The sequence below is a fragment of the Mustela nivalis genome (assembly GCF_964662115.1).
Source record: "Mustela nivalis genome assembly, chromosome: 17".
Taxonomy (NCBI): Eukaryota; Metazoa; Chordata; class Mammalia; order Carnivora; family Mustelidae; genus Mustela; species Mustela nivalis.
This window is the reverse complement of record NC_139036.1, coordinates 32,173,404-32,187,437: the sequence shown is the minus strand read 5'-3', so window position 1 is coordinate 32,187,437 and position 14,034 is coordinate 32,173,404. Positions and strand designations below refer to the sequence as shown.

Here is a 14,034-nt window from a genome sequence, read left to right as displayed (position 1 = left end):
ATCTCACAACCCTGAGATTGTGACCTGAGCCTAAATCAAAGAGTTACTCGCCCCACCAAATGAGCCACCCAGGCACCCCAAAGTCCCTACTTTTAAAACTGTGCTTAAAACTTATCATGATTATCTGAGGTTGAAGAATGGAGTATAAAATATAACTATAGATCTCAGCCTGTTTCAGTAAAAGTGGCTAACAAGGAATGCCCTCTGAAGAGTGACATCCCAGACTTAACACAAGGAAAACAATTTCCCTGCCAGTTCTCCTCCTAGGATTCTGTATCTGTTTTGCCCATCAGGTATTTCATTCAACATTTGAGTCTCTTTTTCTTCTCCAGTTAAATTTAATACAGAAATGCAGAGAGTACTGTTGCTATTGTTTTCTAGACAGTTATCCGGGTGCTCCCGGAATGATGCAATAGGTTACTAAAATTCCCAGCGGGAATCATATGGCATATGAAAACAGTAACTGAGGAAAAGTTAATACATTTTGTACTTCTTTTGTTAAATTTATGCCTCAGTATTTTAATCTTTTTAATGTCATGCGGTCATAGAATTGTTTTCTTCATTTTCATTTCATTGTCTTAAATCAGAAGAATAGAAGAGTTATAAACAAAAGATAGACTTATATTGTCTTATATTTTTATTACCTTTTATATTTACCTCCATAGTTTGCTCTTTCTTCCTTGTGTGGATTTGAGTCACTGATTAGTATCCTTTCATTTCAGCCTGAAGGATTCCCTTTAATATTTCTCTCTCTTTTTTAAAGTTTTATTTATTTTTAGAGGTGGTGGCAGAGGAAGAGGGAGAAAGAGAATCTCAAGCAGACTCTCCACTGAGCAAGAAGCCCAACGTGGGGCTCAGTCTCACAGCCCTGAGATCAAGAGTTAGATACTTGGGGTGCCTGGGTGGCTCAGTGGGTTAAGCCTCTGCCTTTGGCTGAGGTCATGATACCAGGGTCCTGGGACCGAGCCCCACATTGGGCTCTCTGCTCAGCAGGGAGCCTGCTTTCTCCTCTCTCTCTGACTGCCTCTCTGCCTGCTTGTGATCTCTAATAAATCAATCAATCAATCTTTTTAAAAAGAGCTAGATACTTAAAAGACTGAGCCACCCAGTTGTCCCTCCCTTTAATATTTCTTTTTTTTAAAAAAAGATTTTATTTATTTATTTGACACACAGAGAGAGAGAGAGAGAGAGATCCCAAGCAGGCAAAGAGAGAGGCAAAAGCAGGCTTCCTGCTGAGCAGAGCCCAATGTGGGGCTTGATCCCAGGACCCTGAGATCATGACCTGGGCTGAAGGCAGAGGCTTAACCCACTGAGCCACCCAGGTGCCCCAGCTCCCTTTAATATTTCTTGTAGGAAAGGTCTGCTATAAAATTCTGTTAGTATTTTTTTATCCATAAATGTCTTACTGTCACCTTCATTTTTGAAGAGTTGTTTTGCTGTATAGAGAAACTCTTATTTAAGTCTTATTTGACAGTCTTTGTTTTGGCATTTGGAATAGGTCATCCCACTTCCCTCTGGCCTCTATTGTTTTCTAGTGAAAAATCAGCTGTAATTCTTCCTGAGAATTTCTTGTATGTAATATTATTTCTTTTTTTTTTTTAATTATTTTTATTAGCATGTAATGTATTATTGGCCCCAGGGGTACAGGCCAAAGGTCATCAGGCTTACACATGCCACAGCACTCACCATATCGCATACCCTCCCCAATGTCCATAACCCAACCACCCTCTCCCGACCTACCTCCCTCCGGCAACCCTCAGTCTCTTTTGTGAGATTAAGAGTCTCCTGTGGTCTGTCTCCCTCCCGATCCCATCTTGTTTCATTTTTTCCTTCCCTACCCACCACAACCCACACTCTGCTTCTCAAATTCCTCATGTCAGGAAGATCATTTGATAATTGTCTTTTTCTGATTGACTTACTTTACTAAGCACAATACCTTCTAGTTCCATCCACTATGTCACAAATAGCAAGATTTCATTTCTTTTGATGACTGCATAGTATTCCATTTTGTATATATACCATATCTTTATCCATTCATCTGTTGATGGACATCTAGGTTCTTTCCATAGTTTGGCTATTGTGGACATTGCTGCTATAAACATTTGGGTGCAGGTGCTCCTTTGAGTCACTACATTTGTATCTTTAGGGTAAATACCCAGTAGTGCAATTTCTGGGTCATAGGGTAGCTCTGTTTTCAACTTTTTGAGGAACCTCCATGCTGTTTTCCAGTGTGGCTGCACCAGCTTGCATTCCCACCAACAGTGTAGGAGCGTTCCCCTTTCTCTGCATCCTCTCCAACATCAGTCATTTCCTGACTTGTTCATTTTAGCCAAGCGTGTGAGTTGACTGGTGTGAGTTGGTATCTCATTGTGTTTTTGATTTGTATTTCCCTGATGCCGAGTGATGTTGAGCACTTTTTCATGTGTCTGTTGGATGTCTTCTTTCCAGAAATGGCTGTTCATGTCCTCTGCTCATTTCTTGATTGGATTATTTGTTCCTTGGGTGTTGGGTTTGGTAAGTTCTTTATAGATTTTGGATACTAGCCCTTTATCTGATATGTCATTTGCAAATATCTTCTCCCATTCTGGTTGCCTTTTGGTTTTGTAGACTGTTTCTTTTGCTGTGAAAAAGCTCTTTATCTTGATGAAGTCCCAATAGTTCATTTTTGCCCTTGCTTCCCGTTGCCTTTGTCAGTGTTCCCAGGAAGAAGTTGCTGCAGCTGAGGTTGAGAGGTTGCTGCCTGTGTTCTCCTCAAGGATTTTGATGGATTCCTGTCTCACATTGAGGTCTTTATCCATTTTGAGTCTGTTTTTGTGTGTGGTGTAAGGAAATGGTCCAGTTTCATTCTTCTGCATTTGGCTGTCCCATTTTCCCAACACCATTTGTTGAAGAGATTGTCTTCTTTCCATTGAACATTCTTTCTTGCTTTGTCAAAGATTAATTGACCCTAGAGTTGAGAGTCTATTCCTGGGCTCTCTGTTTTCTTTCAATGACCTATGTGCCTGGTTTTGTGCCAGTACCATACTGTCTTGATGATGACAGCTTTGTAATAGAGCTTGATGTCTGGAATTGTGATGCCACCAACATTGGCTTTCTTTTTCAACATCCCTCTGGCTATATGGGGTCTTTTCTGGCTCCATATAAATTTTAGGATTATTTTTCTCATTTCTTTGAAAAAATTGATGGTATTTTGATAGGGATTGCATTAAATGTGTAGATTGCTTTAGGTAACATAGACATTTTCACAGTATTTGTTCTTCCAATCCATGAGCATGGAACGTTTTTTTCATTTCTTTGTGTCTCCCTCAATTTCTTTCATGAGTACTTTATAGTTTTCTGAGTACAGATTCTTTGCCTCTTTGGTTAGGTTTGTTCCTAGGTAGCTAATTGTTTAGAGTACCATTGTAAATGGGATTGACTCCTTAATTTCTCTTTCTTCTGTCTTGCTGTTGGTATATAGAAATGCAATTGATTTCTGTGCATTTATTTTATATCCTGACATGTTACTGAATTCCTGTATGAGTTCTAGCAGTTTTGCAGTGGAGTCTTTTGGACTGATACATAAAGTATCATATCATCTGTAAAGAGTGAGATTTTGACTTCTTCTTTGCTGATTCAGATGCCTTTTGTTTCTTTTTGTTGTCTGGTTGCTGAGGGTAGGACTTCTAGTAATACCATTTTGGATTGAACATCCAAAATTTTGAATAGCAGTGGTGATAGTGGACATCCCTGCCATCTTTCTGACCTTAGGGGTAAAGCTCCCAGTTCTTCCCCCTTGAGAATGATATTTAATGTGGGTTTTTCATAGATGGCTTTTATGACACTTTCCCTACACTTTGCAGAGTTTTTTTTTTTTTTTTTTAATTTGTCAGAGAGAGAGTGAGTGAGAGCGAGCACAGGCAGACAGAGTGGAAGGAAGAGTCAGAGGGAGAAGCAGGCTCCCTGCGGAGCAAGGAGCCCGATGTGGGACTCGATCCCAGGATGCTGGGATCATGACCCGAGCCGAAGGCAGCCGCTCAACCAACTGAGCCACCCAGGCGTCCCCACTTTGCAGAGTTTTGATCAAGAAAGAGTGCTGTACTTTGTCAAATGCTTTTTTTGACATTTTGGCATTGAGAGTATCATATGGTTCTTATTCTTTCTTTTATTAATGTATTGTATCACATTGATTCATGTGCGGATGTTGAGCCAACTTTGCAGCCCAGGAATAAATCCCACTTGGTCATGGTGAATAATTCTTTTAATGTTCCATGTGCACTAGAGATGAATGTGTATTCTGTTGTTTTGAGATGGAATGTTCTGAATATATCTGTGATGTCCATCTGGTCCAGTGTGTCATTTAAGGCCTTTATTTCCTTGTTTATCTTTTGCTTGGATGATCTGTCCATTTCAGTGAGGGGGGGTGTTAAAGTCCCCTACTATTATTGTGTTATTGCCTGTGTGTTTGATTTTGTTATTAATTGGTTTATATAATTGGCTGCTCCCATGTTAGGGGCATAGATATTTTTGTTAGTGTTATTGTTTTTGTTATTTGTTATTGTTAGCTATTCTTGTTGGAAAGACTCTTTAAGTATGACATAGTGTCCTTCCTCAACTCTTATTATAGTTTTTGGCTTAAAATCTAATTTATCTGATATAAGAATTGCCACCCCAGCTTTCTTTTGATGTCCATTAGCATGGTAAATTGTTTTCCACCCCCTAACTTTAAATCTGAAGGTGTCTAAAATGAGTTTCTTGTAGACAGCATTTTGATGGGTTTTGGTTTTTTATCCATTCTGATATCCTGTGTCTTTTGAGTGGGGCATTTAGTCTATTTACATTCAGAGTAACTATTGAAAGATATGAATTTAGTACCATTGTATTGCCTGTAAGGTGACTGTTACTGTATATTGTCTCTGTTCCTTTTGGATCTACTACTTTTAGGCTCTCTCTTTGCTTAGAGGACCCCTTTAAATATTTCCTGTAGGGCTGGTTTGGTGTTTGCAAATTCTTTTAATTTTTGTTTTTCCAGGAAGTTTTTTTTTTTATCTCTCTTTCTATTTCCAGTGATAACCTAGCTGGATATAGTATTCTTAGCTGCATGTTTTTCTCATTTAGTGCTCTGAATATATCATTCCAGTTCTTTCTGGCCTGCCAGGTCTCTGTGGATAAGTCTGCTGCTAGTCTTAACATTTCTACCATTGTATGTTACAGACCTCTTGTCCCAAGCTGCTTTCAGGATTTTTTCTTTGTCACTAAGACTTGTAAGTTTTACTATTAGATGATGGGGTGTGGACCTATTTTTATTGATTTTGACAGGGTTTCTCTGTGCCTCCTGGATTTTGATGCTTGTTCCCTTTGCCATATTAGGGAAATTCTCTACTGTAATTCACTCCAATATAATTCACACCAGTATACCTTTTGCCCCTCTCTTTCTTCTTTTTCTGGGATCCCAGTTATTCTAATATTGTTTCATCTTATGGTATCACTTATCTCTTGAATGATTCAGTAGTTACCATTGTGTTTCTTTGGACACAAAGTAATAATGGACCACTTATCCCCTTGTGGTCCAGTAGTTTTTTGTCTCTCTTTTGCTCAGCTTCTTTACTGTCCATCATTTGGTCTTCTATACCATGAATTCTCTCTTCTGCCTCATTTACCTTACCAGTAAGAGCCTCCATTTTTTATTGCATCTCATTAATAGCTTTTTAAATTTCAACTTGGTTAGATTTTAGTTCTTTTATTTCTCCATAAAGGGATTTTATTTCTCCAGAAAGGGTTTCTCTAATATCTTCCATGCCTTTTTCAAGCCCAGCTAGGACCTTGAGAATCATCATTCTGAACTCTAGTTCTGACATAGTACCAATGTCTGTGATTAGCTCCCTAGCTGTCAGTACTGCCTCTTGTTCTTTTTTTTTTTTTGTGGTGAGTTTTTCTGCCTTGTCATTTTATCCAGATAAGAATATATGAACAAGAGAATAAAATACGAAAAGGGGGGCAAAGACCCCAGAAAAATGTATGCCAGCCAAATCAGAAGAGATCTAAAACTGGGGGAAGAAGAAAGGGGGAAAAGAGAAATAAAAATGAAATAATAAAATAAATAAATATTTATTTATTTATATATTTATTTATGTATTTTTTTCTTTCTATATAAATATAATATTTGTTATTATGTATATTATAAATAATATGCATAATAGACTGGTGAATAGAACAGAACCACCCACTTGATTTATGGTGTATTTTGGTGTTTTAGAAGAAACTACCTCCCAAAACTTGAAAGAAAGAAAAACTTATGTATATACAAAAATAAGGGGTAAAAATGATGAAGGGATGGAATATGACTATAAAGATGAAAGTTTTAAAAAATTCTAAAAGAATTGATAAGTTGGTTGGAAAAAAAAAGAGGAGAGAATATGCTCAGGCTGGAGACTAGAACAAAGCTATGTGCTCTGGGTATATTTAGGGTACATTTTGATCTATTAGAAGAAATTGTATACCAAAATTTTTTAGAAAGAAAAACCTATATGTATACAAAAAATAAGGTTAAATACAATGAAGGGATAAAATATGACTATAACAATGAAGGTTTAATGAAATTTTTTTTAGAAAGGTATTGTTAAGATAAATTAGTTAAAAAAAATGTTAAAAGAGGAAAGAGGAAAAGTTGAAAAAAATAGAATAAGAAAAAAAAATTTAAAAAAATTAAGATTTGGAATCTAAAGGATCATGGGGGCAAATCCATGAATTCTGTGTGATGCTTTCCCCTAGCTCTAGAGTTGCGTAGTTCTCATTGATTGGCGAACTTGGTCTTGGCTGGATATTCTTGCTGATCTTCTGGGGGAGGGGCCTGTTGCAGTGATTCTCAAATGTCTTTGCCTGAGGTGGAATTGCAGTACCCTTGCCAGGGACTGGGCTGAGTAATCTGCTCAAGTTCGCTCTCATAGCTTTCCGTACCACTTTGAAGGACAAGAATGAAAATGGCAGCCTCTCAATCTCTGGCCCAGAGGAGCCGAGCCTCAGGGCCCCACTCCTCAGTGCGCCCTCAGAGATAAGCAATCACTCCTGTCTCCCTGATCTCCGGCCGCACTCCGAGCTCACCTGGCCTGTCACCGAGCATTTCTATCTCTGGCACATGGCCTTGTTAGGAGTCTCCAAACCCAGCAGATTCCTGCCACACAGCTTTTCCCGGAGGAAGAAGGAGAGTCTCCCCAGATCTGCCACTTGTGGGGTCCATGCTCAAAGGAGCGGTGGCCCACCTGTGCCTTGGATCACAGTTTAAGATAACTCCGAGTTGAGAGCTCACTCCTCAGCTCTGTCTCTGTAGTCGGCTTCCCCACTCCGATACCTGGGAGCTCTGCCACACTCAGACACCCCCAATCTTTCTGTGACCCCACGGGTCCTGAGACCACACTATCCCCATGAGGACTCCACCCCCACTTAGCCTTTGGAGTGATGTCCCTTAGTGGAGCAGACTTCTAAAAGTTTGGATTTTGTGCTCCTTTGCTCCACTGCTTGCCAGGAGTTGGCCTCTCCCCCCACAGTCTATCTTCCCATCACTTTGGATTCACTTCTCAGCACGTCCTACCTTTCAGAAAGCGGTCGATTTTCTGTTCCTAGAATTGCTGCTCTTCTCTTCTATCTCCTGTTGAGTTTGTAGGTGTTCCGAATGGTTTGTTACCTATGTAGCTGAACTCCTGGGATCTGATGTCATTTCAGTCTGCTGCTACTCCGCCATCTTGCCTCTCACCGTAATATTAGTTCTTGTTTTTAGAATTTTCCCTTTGTTTTAACTTTTGGTGGTTTAATTATGATGGGTCTAGCTGTGAATCTCTTTGAATGCATATTACTTAGTGTTCATTGAACCTCTTGGATGTGTAAGTTAATGCATCTCATCAATTTGGGGAAGTTTACAACCATTATTTCTTCAAATATTCTTTCTCTCCCCATCTTTCTCCTCCATAAACTCCTATTACGTGTATGTTGGTAGACTTGGTAGTGTTCCACACTTCTCTGAGACTGTTCATTTTTCATGTTTTTCTCTTTTTGCTCCTTAAACTGGATAATCTTAATTGACCTATCTTCAACTTTGCTGATTCTTCCTTCTTCCTATTCAAATCTGATATTGAGCTTGTCCAGTGAATTTTTCATTTCAGTTCTATGTTTCAACTTCATAATATTTATTTGGTGCTGGATTTGTTTTATAAATTCTACCTCTTTACTGGTATTCTCTTATTTACTGAGATATTATTCTCACAGTTCTTTATTTCTTTAGAGATGGATTCCTTTGGTATCATATTTAGAATTTTTGTCTAATAAGTAACATTCAGACTTCTTCAGGGCGGTGTTTATTGACTGCTTTATTTCCTGTGAATGGGACATATTTTTGTTTGTTTGTTTTGTGTATGGCTCATATTTTTCTTGTTAAAAACTAGGCATCTTAAATAATATAATGTCACCACTCTAGAAATCAGATTATCCCACCTCCTCAGGGTTTATTGTTTAGTGATTTTTCAGAGTTAAATGTGAAGTCTGTATTCTTTGTCACTTCAGTGGCTGCTGAAGTCTCTACTTGGTTAGCTTAGTGATCAGCTAATGAGTAAACAACAATTTTCTTAAATGCCTGAGACTAGTAAGTCTTCCAGTCTTTACAAAAGGGCTCCACGCACATGCTAGGGCACACCTTACATACTCAACCTGGCAGTTGACAGGCCTGCCTTACTCTTCACTTCCTGCTTGCACACAGCCTCAACATCAGACAGAAATAAGAGCTTGGGACCTTTTCAGGTATTTTATAAGAATGCGCCCAGCGCTGGGCATACATATGGTCTGATAGATCCCTGGCAATGTGTCAGAGCTTTTCAAAGTCCTTCATGAACATCTCATTTCCTTTTAAGTTTTTTGGTTGGTCTATTGTTTGCCCCACCTTTTAACTACCACCTCCCGCAGCTGTGATGATTAAACAATTGCAAACGTTTGTTTTTGACAAGATTCCTTAGAGGAGAAGGTTATGCGCACTTTGTGAACTCTGAGGCAGGTCAAATAAAGAAAAATCTTTGAGTGGGGTCTTCCCGGGAACCACCAGTCGGGTCAAATAATGATGATTCTCTCAAAATGACATTTTGAAGGAGCTCTGTCACCATTCTTCACCATCCAGTGGCTGCCCAGTTACTGTTTTGTGTGTGTGTGTATGTTTTGTTTTGTTTTTATCATCAATATACATTGATGGTCTTCAAGGCTATCACAGAGTTGAAGAAGACAGGAACTGAGCAAGTTAAAAATGCCACAAAGCTCACTGTTCTTACCAAATCAGCCACTATTCTCAAATAAACACTTCTTGGATTGCTGCAGACCTTTGATTAATTTCCATAGTTCTGAGAAAGTTAATTTTGACAATTCCTGCTAGTGTTCTTACTGCTTTTATGGAGGAGTGATTTTTGGAGGTCGTTACTTTGCCATTCCCACTCTCATGCTATTCTTTTATTTTTAATTTTTCTGTGAAATAAACATTTCTGTGAAATGTTTATTTAGGTGCACCACTTGTAATCTCAGTTAGAGGGGTAACTGGGTGGTTCAGCCAGTTAAGTGGCTGACTCTTGATTGCAGCTCAGGTCTTGATCTCAGGGTTGTGAGCTCAAGCCCCATGTTGGGCTCCATGCTGGGCATGGAGACTACTTAAAGAAAAAAAATAAAAACTCAGTTGGAAAGTTTTGTCTTTTATTAGGAAATTAAGCCATTTGGGTATATTGTGTTCACAGATATATTCAGTCTTATTGTTACTACTTCATTTTACATTTCTATTTATCATGTTTTCTTATTTTGTGTTTTTTTATTTTTTAATTTTTTAGGCTTATCTTTATTCCTCTCTTTCTGCTAATAGTTTGAAGTTCAACTTTCTGTTTTACTAAAAGTTACTGTAAACATCCATATAAAAATATCTAAACTTACATTTTTCTATCAAAATAAAACTAAATAGTATAATAAGTACATAAAGTCATATCTTAAAACAATGTTTAAAACAAATGAGAAAACTATTTAAATTACTACAATGTACTCTAGTGTCTTCCCTTCTTTGGGAAGAAGATTGAGGTAATCTTAACATTTGCTACTATATATTGTGCGGCTCTTAGCATTAAACAGGATGCATGCTTTCATTTGTTAATTCATTTAATCTTCACAACTCTGTAAAAACTCTCCTTATGATGATGAAACAAACTCCGAGAATTTAAATAAATTTCCTAGAGCCACTTAGATCATAGATAACAATATCGTGATCCAAGCTTGGGTCTGCCAAATTCCAGAGCCAAAGCTACACTGCTGCTCAAAGGTTTACCCCTTTCTATGAGGGTAAAAATTTAAGAGTACAGTTAGTTGGGAGGAGTGTGAATGTTTATGAGAACAAATAATACAAAGTGTCTTTCTCAATACCTTTCATCAGACAAAATTTTGAATATGGGGTGGGGGAGAAAATATAATGACAGATGAAATCTAGAAGAATAGAAACATGCTGAAAGATGGCCAGGAAGGAAGGGACAGCTGGGGCAGTATGAGAAGGAAGTCAAAGAGACAGAGAAAGTCAACCTATTTTGACTGAAGGGAACAGATGGGAGATGAGCAAAGACAAAAGGGGCCATGTGGGTAGGTGTCATCAGTTAAAGGGCAAGTAACTGGAATTTGATCAATCGACAAGAATTTATTTACTGGACTCCTGGGCACTATGTGAGATACAAAAGAATGTAGAGTTATTTTGGGAATGATAATGATGTAGACAAGACAGATGGCTTTAACCTGGGGCATTAACACTGAAGGAAAAGGCTAGAGACAGAAGGCAGAAAGAAAGAGGTTAAGGCAATCTCCTTGTGAGCCAGCTTGCATATCAATCTGGAATTTCTGTGGGAAGAGCAAGATATAGAGGAAATGCTGAAATTGCTATTGAATCAAAGTTAAAGGATCTATAGATGGAACGAGAAAGATGCCAAATCACCTACCCCCTCTATTTCTGCTTTTGTGTAAATTAAAAGATTATTAAAAATGGAAATACGCCCATATGTACATACACACTACAGATAGTGCTTTAAGTCATCCTTCCAAATGTAAATATGGCCATTTAGCTAAGACTGGGTGGGGCCTGGTACATGTGACTACAACTGAATAGGTCTGACGACCTCGGAAGGTACTAGGAAGTCTTTTTGGGTTGGAGGAGATTGCAAGCAAGACTTAAAAGGTGCCTAAAGACATTCAACAATGTAAGGAGGACAGCTTTTCATTTGTAAAAGTGAAAGTAAGTCAAGGTTAGTTGGCACCAGATGGAACCCAATTCAGAAGCTTGAGGAGGAAATGAGCTTTCTGAGTAGTCCCTTAATATGTTATTTGTCATAGACTCTCATATGAGCATTCGTTTATTCTAAAGTATGTATTGAACATCTACTGTAACAAAAATGATAGCTGCCATGAGTTTCTCTATATTCTAAGCTCTTTACATGCATTATCTCATCAAATACTCATAACTGTATATGATGTTAGTATTTTCCCCATTTTATAAATGAGAAAAATAAGATTCAGATGTGTTAAATAACTCACCCCAAATCACTTAGTCAGTAGCTGGAAGAGAAGCAATTCATAGCCTAATCGGTATTGTATTTCTTGTACTTCGAGTCAGACATATTTTAGGTATAAAAATTAGGGGCACCTTGGTGGCTTCGTGGGTTAAAGATTCTGCCTTCAGCTCAGGTCATGATCCCAGGGTTCTGGGATCGAGCCCCACGTCGGGCTCTCTGCTCTGGTGGGAGCCTGCTTCGAGCCTGCTTCCTCCTCTCTCTCTGCCTGCCTCTCTGCCTACTTGTGATCTCAGTGTGTCAAATAAATAAAATCTTAAAAAAAAATTAATACTTGGCAGTCCTCGTTCTTGAGAAGCATACAGACTAGCTAGGAGACAGAATGCCAAACAGCTGTAATACAATAACATATTTTCTGTAAGAGGCATGTACTAAGTGAGTGAGTAAAGTAACACACAAATTTGCCTGTGGCTGTCAGAGATCACTTGAGCATAGACTTTAAGTATCAGCAATCGTTTCCTAGGTGATGAAAGCACAGATGGAATTCCAGTACAGGCAAAAGCAGTTCAAACAAGCACCCAGAGGTAGGAAAGAGTTTGCACTGTTTAGGAAACCCTAAAGAGATCAGAAAGACTGAAACATAAAACATAGAGGAACAGTGAGAGATGAAGCTGGAGAGGCACGTACCTGTATGTGGGGCTAAACAATTTAGAATGTATCCTGTAGAAGTTGGGAGAGCTTTGAAGTCAATCCTGTGAAGAGTTGGGCTGATAAAAGAGGTTCTACATGATATTGTATCCGGGGGTCCATAAGCCTTTGGAAAAGTCAAGGACTGGAGATGACCTCTGAGGGGCACAGCTAGCTAGCAATGGCAGGATTACAAATGGAAGGCTCCATTGGAGATTCAAGGGGAGGTGGTGGGAAGACAACAGCATGCTCCAGAGAGACCTGGTCCCTGTGTACCAGAGGCTCCCCTGGGGTGGAGACACTTGGCACATAACTCCCTCAGCCATTGTTTTCATTCATGCGTTTGCTCATCCAATGCACAGATGTGCATAGCCATAGCCTCAGTAGCATCAATATTTCAGTAATAATACCCAACTTAATGGTGGATGCCTTTTGAAATGGCATGCCTGATCTGGAAATTGACTCCAAGGATGACATTTGGGAGGACCTGTGTACAGATGTGTGGAACAGCAGTCAGATACAGCTTGGAGAACGCCAGTTACGAGTGCCCTGGAGGACACTGTCTGGGGTATCTGAGGTGAGCAGAGAGGGACCTTTGGGTATAAATCCCCCAAACTTCTGAGCACTGAGGTAGCTCACCAAATCTCAGACAAGAGTCACAATTTAACATCTCAAGAGAATGGGTATCTGCAGGAACAACCACACCCAACAGAGGGCAGCATCTAAAAGGAGGTAGGTAGAAAGATGCCAGTTAAAAACACCCAGGAGAAACTGAACAGAACCCCTGGATTATAGATTTGAGACACTTCTTCCCATTGGGATAAAAACTGAAAGACTTGAGGAGAGGCTCCTGTCATATATAAGTTTGTAGGTAAATGTATATGTTAACATAGTAAATGGATGTTGTCATTTCATTCTTGCCCCCAGTTAGCTATATGGCCCTAAACAAGCTGCTTGCCTCCCTGGGTTTAGCTTTCTTATCTATAACGTAAATAGGCTGGACCTCTTCAAGCTCCCTTCCAGCTACGGTATTTTATTAGGATTCCAGATGGCTACTGGTGATGATAAAATCCTTTGTCAACTTATAATTATCTTGTGTAAATGATACCACATCAGATTTTTCTCCTCTTAGGAACTACCGTGTGAAAATGACTCAACAAATGCAGAACCTACATCTTTCTCAGTCGAAGAAACATAGTGCCCCATCGTCTCCCAATGCCGCCAAACGCCTGTACAGAAACCTCTCTGAGAAACTGAAGGGGAGCCACTCTTCATTTGACGAGGCCTATTTTCGAACAAGAACAGACCGGCTGAGCCTCAGAAAGACCTCAGTGGTAATAACACTGTGTTTTTATTCTTGTCTCTGCTTGATCGGTGCAGTTATGTTTGAGTTTGAGGAGATTCTAAGATGCTCCACGTTCACTTCAGAACCTGCATTTACAGTTTTAGAAGTGCTGAGAGTGCGGGAAGGCAGGACCTGCGCATGCCTGTGCTGTGAGCTAAAACTGGATTGTGAGAGTTTTCCTCTCTTTTTCTTAATTTCTTGCCCTTTCTTTTCCCTTAGTTTTTCTTTCCCTGATGTATCAAGGAAACAACAACAAAATGGCAGTGTGACAAGTGGGAGCATGAATTAAATAGGCTTTCTGAGAGCTCCAGTGTTCATTCAGATATCGAATGAACAATGGACATTTCATTTACTTATTTATAATGTATGGCCCATATGCTTTTCCAGAGGCATTCAAAATAGAATCTAGGCAAAAAAATGTAATGGGAAATAAAGTGGCAGAGAGGGAGAGAGTGAGCGAGGAAAGAA

At 39.2% G+C, this 14,034-nt stretch overlaps 1 protein-coding gene across 1 annotated transcript in view; it reads left to right on the top strand.

The window, feature by feature from the left end:
- Positions 1 to 14,034, top strand: part of ANKFN1 (ankyrin repeat and fibronectin type III domain containing 1) — a 494,531-nt gene that overhangs the window by 344,022 nt on the left and 136,475 nt on the right. The window contains exon 6 of the mRNA XM_082707691.1: positions 13,354 to 13,555. Within this exon, the coding sequence (XP_082563817.1) occupies positions 13,354 to 13,555 (202 nt within the window). The remainder of the gene's footprint in view (positions 1 to 13,353; positions 13,556 to 14,034) is intronic.